The 19247-nt window shown below is 46.3% G+C and overlaps 1 protein-coding gene across 3 annotated transcripts in view; it reads left to right on the top strand.

The window, feature by feature from the left end:
- LOC146857258 (uncharacterized) overlaps nt 1–19247 on the top strand; it is a 318275-nt gene that overhangs the window by 103800 nt on the left and 195228 nt on the right. For all 3 annotated transcript variants that reach the window (XM_085647764.1, XM_085647763.1, XM_085647765.1), the window contains one exon: nt 16511–16605. In XM_085647764.1, the coding sequence (XP_085503890.1) occupies nt 16542–16605 (64 nt within the window). In that variant the 5' untranslated portion in view covers nt 16511–16541. The remainder of the gene's footprint in view (nt 1–16510; nt 16606–19247) is intronic.

The following is a 19247-nucleotide window of genomic DNA, read 5'->3' as shown; positions in this document are numbered from 1 at the left end:
AATTTTGATGTCGCATCACTATGTTTTGGGCCCTTGCCTGTCGCGGGTACTTGGGCCTCCCACACAAGTGAGGCACCATTTTTACCGGGAGACGCAGGGGAACGCTGGGAGGTGGGAAATTTGAGTGAGCCCAGTGATGCCACAACTTTCCCACACAAAATGTGTGAAAAAAGTGATTTTTTCAGCTAAAATTGAGGTTTGCAGGGGATTCTGGGTAAGGAAAAGTTGGGGGATCCATGCAAGCCATACTTCCCTGGAAACCCCTGGGTGTCTAGTTTTCAGAAATGTATGGGTTTGGTAGGTTTCCCTAGATGGCCGCCGAGCACCGGGCCAAAAACCCAGGTGACCTCCCTTGCAAAACCAGGTGGTTTTGAGATAGGCAATTTTGATGTCGCATCACTACGTTTTGGGCCCTTGCCTGTCGCGGGTACTTGGGCCTCCCACACAAGTGAGGCACCATTTTTACCGGGAGACCCAGGGGAACGCTGGGAGGTGGGAAATTTGAGTGAGCCCGGTGATGCCATAACTTTCCCACACAAAAATGTGTGAAAAAAGTGATTTTTTCAGCTAAAATTGAGGTTTGCAGGGGATTCTGGGTAAGGAAACGTTGGGGGATCCATGCAAGCCATTCCTCCCTGGAAGCCCCCGGGTGTCTAGTTTTCAGAAATGTATGGGTTTGGAAGGGTTCCCTAGATGGCCGCTGAGCACCGGGCCAAAAACCCAGGTGACCCCCCTTGCAAAACCAGGTGGTTTTGAGATAAGCAATTTTGATGTCACCTCACTACGTCTTGGGCCCTTGCCTGTCGCGAGTACTTGGGCCTCCCACACAAGTGAGGCCCCATTTTTACCGGGAGACCCAGGGGAACGCTGGGAGGTGGGAATTTTGAGTGAGCCCGGTGATGCCACAACTTTCGCACACAAAAATGTGTGAAAAAAGTGATTTTTTCAGCTAAAATTGAGGTTTGCAGGGGATTCTGGGTAAGGAAACGTTGGGGAATCCACGCAAGCCATACCTCCCTGGAAGCCCCCGGGTGTCTAGTTTTCAGAAATGTATGGGTTTGGTAGGTTTCCCTAGATGGCCGCCGAGCACCGGGCCAAAACCCAAGTGACCCCCCTTGCAAAACCAGGTGGTTTTGAGATAGGCAATTTTGATGTTACCTCACTACGTTTTGCACCATTTCCTGTCGCGGGCACTAGACCAACCCACACAAGTGAGGTACTGTTTTTCTCGTAAGTCTTTGGGGAACGCGGGGTGGGTGGAACTTTCCACCACAGAAATGTGGCGAAAATGTGGTTTTTTTGACAATTTTTTAGGTTTGCAAGGGATTCTGGGTAACAGACCCTGGTGGCAGGCAGTCAAGTCACCCCATCCTGGATTCCCCTGGGTGTCTAGTTTTCAAAAATGTATAGGTTTGCTAGTTTTCCCAAGGTGCCCGCAGAGCTAGGGTTCAAAAACTACAGCTAGACATTTTGCCAAAAAAGGGTCATTTTTCACTGCGAAATTGAGATGTGACCACGTTGCGTTTTGCGCCGTTTCCTGTCGCGGGCACTAGGCCGACCCACACAAGTGAGGTACCGTTTTTCTCGTAAGACTTTGGGGAACGCGGGGTGCGTGGAAATTTGTGGATCCACGCATATTCCGGAACTTTCCACCACAGAAATGTGGGGAAAATGTGTTTTTTTTGACAATTTTTTAGGTTTGCAAGGGGTTCTGGGTAACAGACGCTGGTGGGAGGCAGTCAAGTCACCCCATCATGGATTCCCCTGGGTGTCTAGTTTTGAAAAATGTATAGGTTTGCTAGGTTTCCCAAGGTGCCCACAGAGCTCGGGTTCAAAAACTACAGCTAGACATTTTGCCAAAAAAGGGCCATTTTTCACTGCGTAAATTGAGGTGTGACCACGTTGTGTTTTGCGCCGTTTCCTGACGCGGGTACTAGGCCGACCCACACAAGTGAGGTACCGTTTTTCTCGTAAGACTTTGGGGAACGTGGGGTGGGTGGAAATTTGTGGATCCACGCAGATTCTGGAACTTTCCACCACAGAAATGTGGGGAAATGTGTTTTTTTTGACAATTTTTTAGGTTTGCAAGGGATTCTGGGTAACAGACCCTGGTGGGAGGCAGTCAAGTCACCCCATCCTGGATTCCCCTGGGTGTCTAGTTTTCAAAAATGTATAGGTTTGCTAGGTTTCCCAAGGTGCACGCAGAGCTAGGGTTACAAAACCAGAGCTAGGCACTTTGCCAAAAAAGGGTAAATTTTCACTGCGATATTGAGTTGTGACCACGTTTCATTTTGCGCCGTTTCCTGTCGCGGGCACTATGCCTACCCACACAAGTGAGGTACCATTTTTATCGGGAGACTTAGGGTAATTCAGGTTTGTAAAGGAACTGTTATTATCTATTGACTTTCGATGCATTTCTGCCTTCCAAATGAAAGACATTGTGTAAAAAATACGTCATTCTAAAAAATAACTGATAATTCTCATGCTAGTATGAGTATTCCCAATTTCAGAAATGTGCAAATATCTACTGTTTCTAAACTCTATATTTTGTTCCCATTTCAGAAATACATAGGTGTCTTTCATACCGATTTTTCCATGTACACATTTTTACAGAATATTTACTATATACCCGGTACATAATAAAAAACCATTGCAAGTTGCTGCTCAGTTTTTGGCTCTGGGCTCGTCGGGTTCTTGGTGAATCTACAAGTCCTATATATCCCCACACCAGCAATGTCCAGCGGATGCAACGGTATATTGCTTTCAAAGAGCTGTCATATTTAGAAGAAGTTACAGGTGAAAACGTTGACACAAAAGGCTGTTTTTTTCAACTAATTTTCAATTTATCCTATATTTAACTGTTTGTTTCTATAAAAAAACCTTGATGGATCTACACAAATGACCCCTTGCTGAATTCAGAATTTTGTCTTCCTCTCGAAAATGTATAGCTTTCCAGGATCCATTATTGCTTTTGTACCCATTACTGCCATTAACTGGAAGGAGGTCAAAAGCACAAAAAATAGCAAAAATTGGCTATGTCCCAAAAAAATGCCAAAACTGTGTAAAAAATGTTGGGTTTCTGACAAAAGTCTGGTATCCCCGAAGAGCTGGGAAAATGGTGATTTCAACCCCACAAACCCTTTTTTGATAACATTTGCAGGGAAAAACCATATGCTTTCATTTGCAGCCCGTTTTTCCAATTTTTCCGAAAAAAAACAAAATTTTGCTGTATTTTGGCTCATTTCTGTGACCCCTCCAGGGGAATCCACAAACCCTGAGTACCTTTAGAATCCCCATGATGTTGGAAGAAAAGGACGCAAATTTGGCGTGGATACCTAATGTGGTCAAAAAGTTACAGGGGCCTAAGCGCGCACTACCCCAAATAGCCAAAAAAAGGCTTGGCACAGGAGGGGGAAAAGGCCTGGCAGCGAAGGGGTTAAGTTTCGTCACAAACCGAGTTCACATCCAGTGAGGTAGCGAGGAAACGACACACGACTATCTTGTTAGGCACTGAAACACTTTTTATTTTCACTTGAGCCGCATGTATACTACGCTACAGCATGATTGCATGCCTCTGTTAAACTGCTTATAACACATTCAGTACATCCACGCTCAGGTGTTTTCATTCAGTGTTTTGCTTCTTTCGTAGTCTTCTCCTGTGGTTGGTTTGCGCCATGCAGTGCCTAATTCTTTATCCACGTGCTCAGTTTCGCTGCTTTGCGTCCAGTCGTTGCTCGTGGGCGCACTGCTCCTTTCTGTGCCTGTTATTTTCCTAGAATGTCCAACTCAAACGCCATTGCTGTTCTTGTAGCTGTGTGTTTGTCATACCCCTCTCCACGTGTTTTGGTTTGTTTGTCTTGCTGTCTGGGGTAAGTACCCCACCCCCCCGCATTACTTTCCTCGTTAACTTGTCTCGTCATTGTCCTGATCTCATCGCAGTACATTTCTTTACTTGTACTCCTGGTCTGCTCTTATCCCAATACGTTGCTTTATTTGTCTTTCTACCCCGTGTTTGTCCTGTCTTTATCTCAGAGACCTGTTGTTTTTGTAGTCCTATCCATTGTCTGTCCTGCTCACAATTCCCTGAATTGGTTTTCATGTATTTTTGAGACCTCTTGCTGTCCTGCCCTTATTCTCGATGTATTGCTTTATGTCGCCATTCCCAGTCGTTGTCATGTACGCCTGTTTGTCCTCTTCCTGCTTCAGTGCATTGCTTTTCTGTCATCTTGTCGTGCGCCTGCCATGTTCCCGTCCCAGTAAAGCGCCATGTTTCTCTCCCAGTGAAGCGCTGTGTTTCACTCCATGTGAATACCTCAAACTATATCCAAGTCAACTGTACATATAACTAGTGAAACGATCACCTGCACAGCCCGACACGCTGCCCGGGGTGGACCCACCCACCAAGGAACCTCATTTAAATGATGTTGTGTTTTGTTGTTTTATAAAAGAGGGCTGTATAGGGTTAAGTGGAATTCACTTGTTTAATGATAAACCAATTTCCAGCATTCGACCCCTGGCAAGCGCAGTTTCCTCTTCCCCTTCATTCTAGAATTCTGTGACGTAACCTAAAGGGCAAAGGGCACTAGAACACACCAGCTTGAGCAGTGAAGGCTGCTTTTAGCCTATGATCTGTGCACATGCAGGATTTGTGCCAGGGTACATCCTAAGTGTTGTAGATTTTGCCCAGACAGGTGGCACCGAGCTAACCAAGCTTTTTGTCCTCGGTCAACAAGTTAACTAAAGGCATCCTTCAGTCTCACGTGCACAAATTAATCTATCATTTTCATTATCCGCATAGCTTCCTTACAGGGCCTGTGATCAATGTTGTTGGGTGATCACTCAAATAAGGCACTGCAACAAAATGTTCAAAACATGCTGTGCACACTGCCTCTTAAAGAAACATCCCCAGCACCAGCTGTCCTACTTCAGCCTGTGGCAGCACAGCTATAACAACAAGCATTGCCATAGCCAATAGGTCTCGCTTTTGGGACTTTATAAGTATTTAGTTATGCAGCACAATATCCTTGATGCAACAACATCAACTGTTGCATGGCTAAACACTTATAAGGTCCCAAAGGCGAGACCTATTGGCTATGCCAATGCTTGTTTCTTCTTTCCGTGCGTTCTCCATTCTGCAGCACACAAAAAAAGAGGAACATGCCTCTTAGGATTGTTCTTGTGCAGGAGGGTGTCCATTCCTGCACAAAAACAATCCTGCATACAACGGAATGCACTCTTGCATCATGGTGCAAGGCTGCCTACGTTGGCGCTAGGCTGTCAAAACGGCGCTAGTGCAGGGAAAAAGGACAGAAATGCACCGCATTGCTTAAATATGATGCATTTGCGACAAAATCCTTACTTTACGACTTTCGGTATTCACAAAAGGCATTTAGCGAAAGTCGGAAAGTTAGGATTTTGTCTTAGTAGGAATCTTGGGCCCGATTCACAGAACTAACTTAAGACAAAATCCTAAACTTACTACCATTTTGGTATTCACAGAAGGCACTTACTCATTTCGGTATTCACAGAAGGCACTTACTCATTTCTGTATTCACAGAAGTTAGGAGTCCTAACTTTACTACTCCTAAATGGCTTTTGTGAATACCGAAAGTCGTAAAGTTAGGGTTTTGTCGCAGATTGCTTTTGTGAATCGGGCCCAGTGCTCTAGCGAATAACGAGGAAAGGGAAAGTTTAGATGGGAATGGAAAGGATGATCCAAACCCTTGAGAATAATTAACAAACCCATATGAGGCTGAGGCAAGTCTGAAGTTTACAATGCTGGGCCAAATTACTGTGCCAGTAAGAGACTAAATTGGAAGTAGCAGCACAGGCAGGTTGGAGGCACTATGTCCCGGTTTCCAAATTATGAGCAATGTTATCATCAGGTTTGGTGTGGGCCATGGCGAAATATTTTGGTCCCCACCCAGCAATTTTATCGACTTTGGAATGATGAACAGCTGAGTGCAAATGCCAGGATTGAAATGTGCAGGTTCTACACAGATAAACACAACTGGCATAATAATCCTGACCAATGTACGCGCACAGGAAGAAACATGTGGAACTATTTTCTTATTTTAACTTTGACATTGTGGCTCAGTGATAATTGTCATTAGCGTATTAGAAGTAAACAATGTGTGATACAGTGGCATTGCCTCAATAATCCCAAAACAAGATCAACCCCCCATCCAAAGTCCTGTCTGTGCCCTGTTTGTTCCTGTCACCCATCTAACCATTTGATTTTTTGTACATATATATTTAAATGCATGAGGAAAATATAGTGTGTTGTCACATTTAAGACAGGGTGCAAATAAAGTGTTGAACACTTTCGTAGAAAGAGGCATTCCTCCTTACAATGAGCCACTAATTCTCTATTTAATTGTTAGTTGAAGTGCTTTGCCCGGTCCAGGGCAAGAGGCCCCCAATGCAACGCCCATTTGACGGCCTGTGGCCGAGGTAAAAAAAAACATAGCTCCTCCTGGTTTGTGTACTTTGTGTAACTTCTCTCAAGTAATAATTTCAAATCACTGGTTATGTTCTTTTAATACAAATTGTGACTCTTCATTAACGTATTACTATAATTTGGGCTAAAAAACACAATTAATATATGTGTGGGTTCCCAGCAGTGCTCAATTTTTACAAACCAAAAAGGTTTGCTAATAAAACTGGGAGTGGTGGGAAATTTAAACCAGAGACATATTGTATAGATATGGCTGAGGCCCACGCTAGGGAACTCTGGGATTGGGCTGGGAGTGGCAATAAGGAATGCCCAAGGTTATGCAAAGGATTTCCAATGATTATGTAAGGTATGCAACCAACATGCTAAGGATGGTTGTGTGTTAAAATACCTCAATAGTTATATGAGCCATGCACTTCCACCCACTACGATCCTGTGCCCTAGGGCGTCTGAGGAAGAGGTTTGATGTCCTGCCGCAGCTGACTTGGAACCTCTAGCCCCAAATCAGCACAATGCCATCAAAAACAGGATGACGAGCAACCCTGTGCTATTGTGCTTGGTTTAACCAAGGCTAAAGAATGTTGCCACAAAGAAGAAGATAGCAAACAACACTCTCAGACACTTTAAACATGCTTATTTCCTAGTGGAATACACTGCTATAACAGTTTCCATTTAATTAAGGCTGAACATGAATGATTACAAGTAAAATTCAGTGCAGCAATAATGCCTCAAAATTTCTACTTTTATGCTGCAAAATTTCAATTTGTGTGCCAAAAAATGTGCAAATCTATGCTTCAATATCCTTGAGCGGTCTGACTAATGCTATTTCAAAGCATACTATATTGTGTTCCAGGACTCTGCATTACCAATAGTTCTTTAATAAACTTTGCCCAGGAAATAAATCAAACTTTATCATGTTTAGTTTGCAGTACACTTGTAATACTTTCAGTTCAATAATAGGTGGGGTGTAATTTGAGTTTTAGTGTCCAATATTTTATAGTATGAACCATCTTTTCTTCTTTCTTTCTATCTTCTTTCTTTCCATTCTTTCCTACCATCTTCTTTCTTTCTTCTTTCCCTCTTTTTCTCTATTGCCTTTTTTTCTTATTTTCCTTATTTTTGACTACTTGCTTTCCTTCTTTGTTTTGTTTTGTCCTTTTTCCTTCTTTCTATCTTTCATTCTTTCTTTTCTTTTTTGCCTTCTTTCATTTTTCTTTTCTTCTTTCCTTTTTAATTTCCTTCTTTCCATTTTCCCTTTTTGTCTTTTTGTCTTTTTCTTTCTTTCTTTTGTCTTTCTTTATTTAGTTTTTGCATTCTTTCCTTTTTGCTTTCCATCTTTTCTTATTTCTTTTCTTCTTTCCATTATTCTTTCCTTCTATGTTTTTGCCTCCTTACTTCTTTTTCTTTATTGCAGTTTTCATTCTTTCCTGTCTTCTTTCTGTTATTTCTTTCTTTTCGCCTTGTTTCCTTGATTTCTTTCTTTCTTGCCTTTTTCATGTGTTCTTGCCTTCTATATTTTTTTGTCTGATTTCCATCAGCTGAGACGCCCTCGCCCCTCCCCCTCCACTATCCATATATGACAGGAGTTCCCGCACGCAGCGTTTACGCGCAGCGACCGCGCCCCAGCCGCGCCGAAGGTGCGACAAAGGTAAGCCTGTCTACGCCCGTCCGCGCCTGGACCGCGCCCAGCGCCAGACCCCCTGGCCCCCGTCCCTCCCAGCCCCCCCGCATTACCTACGATGCCGCCACCCTCCTAGCCCTTAACCCCGGTCGAGCCCCCAACTGCGTCCAAGCCGCCCCTGGACAAACCCATGGACATTTCTCCTGCTTCTCCTGCAAATTCAGCGGCACCGACAACATCTCCGCTACGACCACACCACAGATTCCCGACCCCAACCACCTACAATGCATCCTTCTCAACACCCGATCGGTCAACAGGCACGCCATTGACCTATGGAATCTACTAGACACCATTTCTCCGGACATCGCCTTCCTTACGGAAACATGGATGAATGCTTCCTCCGCACCAGACATCACCATTGCCATCCCTGAAGACTATAAGATCACTCGCAAAGACCGTACCAGCCACACAGGAGGAGGAATCGCCATCGTCCATAAGAAATCTATCCGCATCTCAACCAGCTCTGACACCAACCTCGCTAACTCCGAACACCTTCACTTCCAGATCCACATCGACCCCAAAACCACACTCAGAGGCACCCTCCTCTACAGACCACCAGGACCCCGCGCAAAATTCAGTGAAGACATCACGGACTTCATCACCCCACACGCGCTCCCCTCCAAAGACTACATCCTTCTGGGAGACCTCAACTTTCACCTTGAAAAGATCAACGACCGCAACACCGCCACCCTCGTGGACAACCTCGCCAACCTCGGACTTAAACAACTAGTCACTTCCCCCACCCACATCGCAGGTCACACACTCGACCCCATCTTCACATCCAGCAATCATGTCTCCTTCAGCCACACCACGGATCTCCTCTGGACTGACCACAGCTGCGTTCACTTCACCTACAACAAACCAAAACCCAGCATCCACCTCCAACCTACCCTGCAAAGAAACTGGAACAAAATCACCACGGACCAAATCTCCGCATCGCTCCTTCGAAACACCCCAGCCCTCTCTTCTAACGCTAACGAAGCCGCCGCCAACCTCACCCTATGGTTATCCAACACCGCTGACACCTTAGCACCACTGAAAAAACGTCAAAACAAACCTGGCAGCAAGAAGGCCTCATGGTTTAACGATGATCTCAAGAAGTCCAAGAAACTCTGCCGCTCCCTTGAAAAGGCCTGGAAAAAAGACCCAACCACTAGCACCAAGGACGCCTTCAAAAACGCCACCCGCACTCACCACCAACTAATCCGAAAAGCCAAGAAAACAGCATTCAAGGATCGACTTGACAACAACGCCCACAACAGCAAGGAACTTTTCAACATCGTCAAGGAATTTTCCAATCCCTCGGCCAACTCCAACGAAATCACCCCCTCTCAAACCCTCTGCGACTCCCTAGCCTCATTTTTCCACAACAAGATTGCTGACATCCACAACAGCTTTGACAACCAACCCGGAAACCAACCCACCCTACCATTTGCTGATCATCTTCCCCCCGTGAACACCCTTAACGACTGGAACCCAATCTCCACTGAGGACACCATCCGCCTGATGAACTCCATCCACTCAGGATCCCCCACAGACCCATGTCCTCACCACATCTTCAACAAAGCAGACTCCGTCATAGCACCGCACCTCCGAGACGTCAGCAACTGCTCCTTCAACTCCGCCACCTTCCCGGAAGACTGGAAACACGCTGAACTCACCGCCCTTCTGAAAAAACCCACAGCGGACCCCACCGAACTCAAAAATTACCGCCCCATCTCGCTTCTTCCATTCCCGGCCAAAGTCATCGAGAAAGCTGTCAACAACCAGCTCGCCGCCTTCCTCGAAGCCAACAAATCCCTCGACCCCTCACAATCTGGCTTCCGAGCAAAACACAGCACTGAGACCGCCCTCATCGCAGCAACAGACGACATTCGAACTCTACTGGACAATGGGGACACAGTCGCCCTCATCCTCCTTGACCTCTCTGCAGCATTCGACACAGTCTGCCACAGCACCCTTTTACAACGCCTCAATAACATCGGAATCCAAGGAAAAGCACTTGAATGGATCACCTCGTTCCTCACCGGAAGAACCCAGAGAGTCCGCCTTCCACCATTCAAGTCCGAGGCCTCTGAAGTCATCTGCGGCGTACCACAAGGATCCTCACTCAGTCCCACCCTCTTCAACGTATACATGAGCCCCCTCGCGGCCATCGCACGCCAACACAACCTCAACATCATCTCTTACGCGGATGACACTCAACTGATCCTTTCTCTCACCAATGACCCCAGCACCGCCAAAACCAACCTACACGAAGGAATGAAAGAAGTTGCCGAATGGATGAAACAAAGCCGTCTGAAACTGAACTCAGACAAAACAGAAGTCCTCATCTTAGGTACATCCCCCTCTGCATGGGACGACTCCTGGTGGCCGGAAGCCCTCGGAAAAGCACCCATCCCGACAGACCACGCACGGAACCTAGGCGTCATCCTGGATTCTTCACTCTCAATGAACAGACAAGTCAGCGCCGTATCCTCTTCCTGCTTCAACATTCTTCGCATGCTCAGAAAAACATTTCGCTGGATCCCCTCCGAAACAAGGAAAACAGTCACCCATGCTCTGGTCACGAGCCGACTGGACTACGGAAACACCCTCTACGCAGGTGCTACCGCAAAACTCCAGAAGAAACTCCAACGAATCCAAAACGCCTCAGCCAGGCTCATATTAGACATCCCACGCAACGAACACATCTCTGGTCACCTTAAAGACCTCCACTGGCTACCCGTCAATAAGAGGATCACTTTCCGACTGCTTACCCACGCACACAAATCACTCTACGACATCGGACCAGAATGCCTCAACTCACGACTGTCCTTCTACACCCCCTCCCGCCAACTACGTTCCTCCAGCCAAGCCCTCGCCACTGTACCTCGCATCAACAAGACCACCATGGGAGGCAGATCCTTTTCTTACCTAGCTGCTAGAACATGGAACTCACTCCCCGCTTACCTTCGCCTTACCCAGAACCACCTAGCATTCAGAAAGCAACTTAAAACGTGGATATTTGACAAGTAATCCTCCTCCCCTTCCTAAGCGCCTTGAAACCCTCTGGGTATGTAGTGCGCTGTATAAATTCTTTGACTTGACTTGACTTGACATCTTTCTTTCTTTTTTGTCTTCTTTCTTTTTTATCTTTCTTTTTCTTTCCTTTTTTTCCATAATTCCATCTTTCTTTCCTATTTTTTTTTCGTTTTTAGGTTCTTTCTTTTTTAGGTTCTTTCTTTTTTGATTTCTTACTTTCTTTCCATTTTTCGTTCTTTCTCTCTTTCTTTCTTTTTTGCCTTCTGTTTTTCTTTCTTGCTTTCATTTCTTTTTTCCTTCTTTCCCTTATTTGTTTCTTGCCTTCTTTTTTCTTTCTTTTTTTCTTCCATTCTTTCTTCCTTCTTTCTTTTTCATCATTTCCTTTTCTTTCCTTCTTTTTGTGCCTTCTTTCCTTATTTTGTTCTATCTTTCGTTCCTTCTTCCTTCCTTTTTTGCCTAGAAAACTTCTTTCCTTATTCTTTCCTTCCCTATTCTTTCCTTCCCTAATTGCCTTCCTTCCTTCTTCACTTTCATTTCTTCATTTTCGATTCTCATCTTTCCCTTCTTTATGCCTGCCTTCTTTCCTTTATTGCCTGCCTTCCTTCCATTTTAAACCATCCATCCTTCTTTCCTTTCTTTCTTTCCTTCTTTCTTGCCTTTTTTCTTCCTTTCTTTTCCAAAGGCAAGGGACTTCCAAACCAATTGTCTTTTTTAGGTGTGTGTTATGAAAGACCTTTTTTTATAACTAAAAGTATGTATTACATAACTACTTACAGGAGTTTTCAGTCAGACTTCATCCATTAGTCTGTGATTGTGTCATTCAGATTTTCCACCCACTCCAGCATGCATCAAGTGGCAATATGTCAGCCCACTTCAGCCATTTATTGACTTCACTATAACTTATGGCTTGCTGCCCTTCCACAAGGATCATATCGACAAATAAAGTAGTTAGTTTCCCAAACAATAACATTTTGTAAAATGAAAAAAACAAGACAAAACAAAACATGAATTGCCAAGAGGCTCCTTAGAGTGTCTGTTTGCTCCTTAGAAGTGCTGGTACTCTTCCATTAAACGTATTGCAGCAGAGCTGAAAAGTGCAGGTACTCTACCTTCCAAATTAAACAAGAGTAGATGCTTGGTACCGGAGAGTACTTGCCATTTTGAGCCCTGCAAATAGCATCTCATTGCCAACTATCAGCACTTTTTGTTTTGTTTCGCAAATGCATTAAATTGAAAATGCATTTATGTAACGCTTTATACATCTTACAGGTGATTTCAGTGGACGGGTATCATGCTATTTTGTAGCTTTTGGAGCATAATTCATAGCTCTTTTAGCTAAATATGTGTGCTCAACAGTAGACACAAACAAAATTCAATGCCAGCACCAATCTCTCCTTCTAAACCTCCCTATCACCAGCTGCCTGCTACATATTTCACACACAGGCTCATGCACAAAACGCCACTTGAGAGAGTGCTAGGCCAGGAAATGGGTGGGAGGGGGATAATTTGAAGGTTCTAAGGACTCCCCATGGATTTGCTCAGGAGAGGGTCCCATCAGACACTGCACCATCTCATAGCAAGGTTGTGCCTGTGCCCCCCATCAAATTCAGGATGTTGGTACACCTGACACCAACTGAGACACTGACAATGCAGCAAGAGCTATTCTATCAGTGTCTGTGCAGGTGAACTCTGGACTTAGGCTCCTGAGGGCAGCCTAATGGTACACTCGATTGTATATCTGTTCATCTGTACAGCTGACCTTGACCAGGCTGTCCAGAACTTCACTGCCCGGATCACCAAATTTGCCAACAGAGTTGCCCCGCTGAAACCAGTAAAACCCAACAAAACCTCAAAATAAGCCAGCTCAGAGCTCAGAGACACCAAAAGGAACTGCTACAGACTCGAGAAGCGAAGGTCCGTCATGAAGAACCCCTTTGATGTAGCCACACACAAAGCAGCCCTCAACAACTACCACCTGCGCATCAAGGAAGCCAAGAGTAGCCATCACTGACAGCATCGACACCACAGCCAGCCACGTGAAAGAACTCTTCAAAATAGTCCAGGAATTCTCCAACCTAACAGCCACAGAGAACACCATCCACCCCTCACAAGAACTCTGCAACACCTTCTCGGACCACTTCCACAGCAAGATTGCCACCATCTACAACAACTTCAACCCCAACCCACCACTCTCAGCCTTGACAACCTCAACCCACCAGCAAACACCAGCCGAATGATCACTGCCAGGTCTCCGCTCACCACTCAGACGACCACATCCATCATGTTGTCCATCCACTCCAGGGCGCCCACTGACCCCTGCCCCCACCATCTCTTTAATCTCTGAACATCCCAATCAGCACAGAACTTACCAGCATCCTTAACACCTTCATCTCAGCAGAAACCTTCTTGGACAGATGGATACACGCAGAGGTCAGACCCCTCCTAAAGAAACCCTCTGCTGACCCCAGAGATCTCACATATTTTACTGACCAATCTCCCTGATCACCGAATACTTGGAACAAAACCACCTACTCAACACCTCACAATCAGGATTCCGTGTTAACAACAGCACACAGACTGCGCTGATTGCTGCCACTAACATCAGAACTCTCCTTGACCTCAGTGAAACTGTGGCCCTGATCCTTTTTGACCTCTGAGTTGCAGTTGACACCATCTCCCACCACACCCTCATCCACAAACTCTACTACTTTGGCATACAGCAAAACGCCCTCAAGTGGATCACCTCTTTTCTCACAGTATGCACACAGAGCATCCAACTGCCTCCCTTCACATCAGCACTCAAGGACATTATATGAGGTCAGCCCCACCCTGCTCAACATCTATATGACCCCCTCACAGATGTCATCAGATTCCACTGACTCAACACAATCTCCAACATAGATGACATTCAACTAATTCTCTCACTCACAGAGGACCCCTCCAATGCCAAAACTATCATCTGCAACACCTTGACCAACATAGCCAAATAGATGAGAGACAACTGCATCAAACTCAACTCAAAACAGATGTACTGATATTTGGGAAGAACACTTCCACATGGGACCACAGCTGGTGGCCAGCTGAATTCGGACAAATACCCACACCAGTCAACACCAGAAAGACCATCGCACAGGCTCTTGTCACCAGCTGCCTCAACAATGGCAATGCTCTCTATGCCGGAATTTCCAAACAGCTTCTTAGAAGACTCAAGACCATACATAACACTGTAGCCAGACTCATCCCGGACCTTCCCAACAGACCCACATCATCCCCCACCTCAGAAACTTCCAATTGCTCCCCATCCAGAAGAGATGAGTGTTCAAGATCCTCGTGAACGCCTACAAAGCTCTACACAATCAAGGACTGTGCTACAACAACCATCGGCTGAACTTCCATTTGCCCCCAAGACTCACCTTCGCACACACTCCGCATCTGCCACAGCCACAGTGGGGTCTGCTCCTTCTCCTGCGTCGCTGCACGACCTGGAATGACCTGACCCTCCACCTCCAAACAGCACCCCCCCAGGTGGACTTCAGAAAGAAACTCAACACCTGGCTCTTCGACAAGACATGGCACTCTCAGCGCCCATATACGCCTAGTGGTGACAGTGATGTGCTATGCACATGCTGATTGATTGATGGTGGCCACAAGTTTAGAGTCCCTTCCTTGTGGGAACCTTCAAAGCCCCTCTAAATGAATGTCAGAAGTGCCAAACCACAGTTTGCCACCAAGCACGAAAGTTTGATAACACTGCAACAAATCTCGCCCACATAAAATGTTTCTTCCAGCACTCCCCGACACTCAAAGTACCCCCTTAACAACACATATTCTTAGAAGACTCAAGACCATACATAACACTGTAGCCAGACTCATCCTGGACCTCCCCAACAGACCCACATCACCCCCCACCTCAGAAACTTCCAATTGCTCTCCATCCAGAAGAGATGAGTGTTCAAAATCCTCATGCACGCCTACAAAGCTCTACACAATCAAGGACTGTGCTACAAAAACCATCGGCTGAACTTCCATTTGCCCCCAAGACTCACCCTCGCACACACTCCGCATCTGCCGCAGCCACAGTGGGGTCTGCTCCTTCTCCTATGTCACCGCACGACCTGGAATGACCTGCCCCTCCACCTCCAAACAGCACCCTCCCAGGTGGACTTCAGAAAGAAACTCAACACCTGGGTCTTTGACAAGACATGGCACTCTCAGTGCCCATATACACCTAGGGGTGACAGTGATGTGCTATGCACATGCTGATTGATTGATGGTGGCCACAAGTTTAGAGTCCCTTCATTGTGGGAACCTTCAGTGCCCCTCTAAATGAATGTTAGAAGTGCCAAACCACAAATTGCCACCAAGCACGACAGTTTGATAACACTGCAACAAATCTCGCCCACATACAATGTTTCTTCCAGCACTCCCCAACACTCAAAGTACCCTCTTAACAACACATATTCACAGGCAAACTCACTGCCGTCCTTCTTCCTCAAAGATGAAATCTTACACTCATAGAGTGTTACTACCAGCAGCCCTCCTCCACCTCCATGGACATGCATACACACCTCACTCCTGGTTCAGCAAAACCTAACCTCTTGTCATTGACTGCATGCGTAAAAGCCTTTGAGCACAAAGGAAATATTGTGTTGGAGACGTCACCTTTATTAAAATGTAATGGTATTCACACAAGTATTTAGAAGTAATGGAAGATTTACTACAGGAGTACTATTTTATGGTACAGGAAGTTTTATTACAGGAGTACTCTTACATGCTTTTGTGAATCGACTCCAAAACGTACAGTCCTTGTTAAAAAAAGAGGAAAGAAGGCACAGTCCTGTCTTTTTGTTCTATTTGTACATAGATATTGCCTGAATAATGCTGTTTTATTCCCATTTTACAAAGTTTCGGGCTAATTCACAACGGCAGGTAAGAGTATGTCTCAGAGTAATATTGGGGTATTGCTTCACATACTCTAAAATTCCTTCGTGAATAGGCTCCTATATGTGAAAAATCACAGATGCTATGAACATAGATGAAGACCACGATATTCAGTTATGTTATAGGCTATATGACTAGTTTATGTACATTGAAAGAGTACATCATTAATTAATTGTCTATATGTATTTTGTCTTAATTGTACAATTTGTCATTGTATTTTTGTGAACTGTTGCCGCAATCTTCACTTTATTTCTTGTCAATGCCTGCCTTTTGCCCAGCTTAAATGGATATGTGGTGAATGCCTAGATGTGCAAGACTGTATTCTTCAGTGGAGAAGACTTTGTTGGTGGTTGTAGAACCTCGCTCCCTGAAGAGCTATGAAGATTAACCATTCCGTGTTTGTGTTGCAGGCCTGAACCCCATACCTAGCCGGTGAAAGAGATGAAGGCGCTCCTGGGCATAGTACTGCTGCTCGAATGCTTCAATGGAGCACACCTTCAGATGAGTGAGTAGCTGTCGGACCTCAGTTCATCCTCGAGGTGCCCTTGACTCTCAGAATACCCTTAGCATGCAAGCAGTGCATCTTCAATGCATCTTCAGCCCTCAGTGTGCCCTCAAATCTCACTGTGCGTGCAGTACGGCATGATGCCCTAAGAAATGCGCCTGCAGATATCAGTGCAGTGTCAGCACACTAGTGTTTCTCTCACTGTGCCCTCCCCACACAGGACGCCCTCAGTTCAGAGATGCCTTTGGCCCCCAGTGTAACCTGAGGACTCAAATTGCCTTTTGCAATCATTGGTGGATACTCTTGACAGGCACGTATTTCACCGCACTCACTCACTCACGGTGCTGGATGGGGAATTGTGGTTTTCTGCCCCAAGTTTCACAACAGGACTCTAGAGCGGAGGTTCCATCATAGCTTCTGCTCCTGATTGGACAGCCCAAGGTTGCTGCAGATTCCCTTGTTGAGAAATTCACCAGCACACATCCCATCGCACTGGTCACTGAGGCTGCACAAAATGAAAAACGGTTGTGAAGGAAAAGGGCAGTTTACGGGGTGACAGGAACATTTTTTAGTGGTCTGTAACTAAAATTACCAGGGGGTTTATCGTTATCCCATTCTGCAGCACATATACTAACTCAAAAACTATGTTGGTGTATGGACTGCTGACTGTAGAGCTGGAAAACCCGACTAGTTCAGCCAAACATTCAAACAGTACATTTGTCCACCACTCGCTCAAGGTGGACTTATGTGCCCATTACCGGACAGTAGAGCTGTACCCGGGGCAGGCTGAGAATGCAGTGCTTTCCCACCTAGGAACACAATTGTTTAGTGTCTCCATCATCATATCACTGCCATGATGCTATGGTCCTTTGTTTTAGACTTACTAAGCTGACCTTCTCGTCCTCATGGCTTCTGGAAACATGCGCTACTCGAGGGGGCCTGCCATGGTCAGTCTGCCTGGCCTTGGTGCTGCCTCCTCTCAAGCAAAAGAACTCATCTCTTCTCATGGCATTCTAACCCCTCGTCTCGGGAGCAGGCATTAATATTTGCGTTGACCTCCAGTCCTTGATTTAATCCCACCTTTACGACCAACAATGACAATGCAAGGCTGCCCGGGTGGCTGAGCAGCGGCCCCTCAATAGGGCGGCCGCCCTAGTGCCACAGGAAGGCACTGGATTCGTCCTTCTAGTTTCCCTGGGCCAGGATCCAGGGAAGACTTCCGGACGACCCCACTTCTGGGGGGGGGGGTGGGGAGGGACAGGGGTACTTAAGCTGTCCCCCACCCAACGTGCAGTCTCTTGGTCCCTGCCGTCTCGCCACCTGGGTTAAACGCAATCGGGCTACAAAGTATTAGTAGAACCCTTGGCATTCCCGGTATTTAAGGAGAGGTCTTTATACTTTGGTTCCCCTCGGGTTCACCCTGTCCTGTCTGCTCCCTGGTATACTAGCAGAAGTTTGGGGGGAGGGCAAGGCTTCTCATAGGGTGGTGACTGACGTAATGCGATGGACATACTCCGACTAGTGCTAGATTCAGATAACTGAGTGAAAGAGGAAATAAGGCGGGCTTGTCAACTCTTACCTCCACCCGCATGGGCATTTCCTGGCAGGAGTGGATTGTCATAGGCATGGCTCTACAGCCAGGCAATGTTAACATTGAACCAACACCTAATTATTGGTTTTAAGTCATATCAGTCAAAAATCCACGGGGAGTTTAGAAAGGATATGGGCATACCTGGCCTCCGGTCCTGTATGGTCTAAGACTTGTGTGGCTGGACCTGGAAGAGGCCCGCTATCAGCATGTTGGAAGTAAAGAGGCCTACCTTGGTGGGGGGCCCTGGTAGTGACGGTGGCCACTCCCAGAGCTGTGGAGAAGTTACAGGGCGATCCAGAGTATGCAGATACCAAGGGGTACTTCATGCAGCAGCACAGCTTGGTGCTAAGCCAGGATACCCAGGGATGTCTTAGCATTGTCCCCTGGAAGAACTACGGCGCCCCGTTAGTCCTACGGGCGGTTGTGTGTCTGAGCAACCGGGGGCTGCCAGGAACGCTCCGCCCACCTCTTTCGGGGGGGGCGTGAGTAAGCGAGTGGACTGGTGGTCCACGAATGGGAGGGGTGGCCCCTCCCAAGATTTGGTATGCACCAATTGGCGACGGCCACGGTGTAATTTGGCTTATCAGACGGGCAGGCGGCATATGGGTTGGCCTGCCCTGTGATCGCCCGTAAGATAACCCACCATGTTGGCATATTGGTTATGCTAATAAACCTGCAGCAAATTTATCCACTAAACAAGGTGTCGTGTGGTTTATTGATGTATTGTGTTGTTGATATGTGACTACAGTTGCCGATATTGGCACTAAGTCCTCTAGTCTGTCTCTCGTTCTCGCAGCTGATGCACAAAACTTCCTCTGAAGTCAAAAATTAGCAGCGATACGTCTCCTTGGTGGGGGGGTGGGGTGGAGTTAAGGTCGGTACTTGTCTCATCCCAAACGCGCTGCTGGAAGCCAGAGCCTAATTCAATGAAGTGCTGAGGCAAAAATCCAACTCCAAGCCTAAGAGAGCAGAAAGTCTTGTTCTAGGCATTTTACAGTGTCAACAGGGGAGGGAAACCCTCAAATTGGCTTGGAAGACTGACACTCAGACA

This window comes from Triturus cristatus, chromosome 3_2 (genome assembly GCF_964204655.1).
Source record: "Triturus cristatus chromosome 3_2, aTriCri1.1, whole genome shotgun sequence".
Taxonomy (NCBI): Eukaryota; Metazoa; Chordata; class Amphibia; order Caudata; family Salamandridae; genus Triturus; species Triturus cristatus.
The sequence above is the reverse complement of the archived record's forward strand: the minus strand, read 5'-3'. Positions and strand labels throughout refer to the sequence as shown.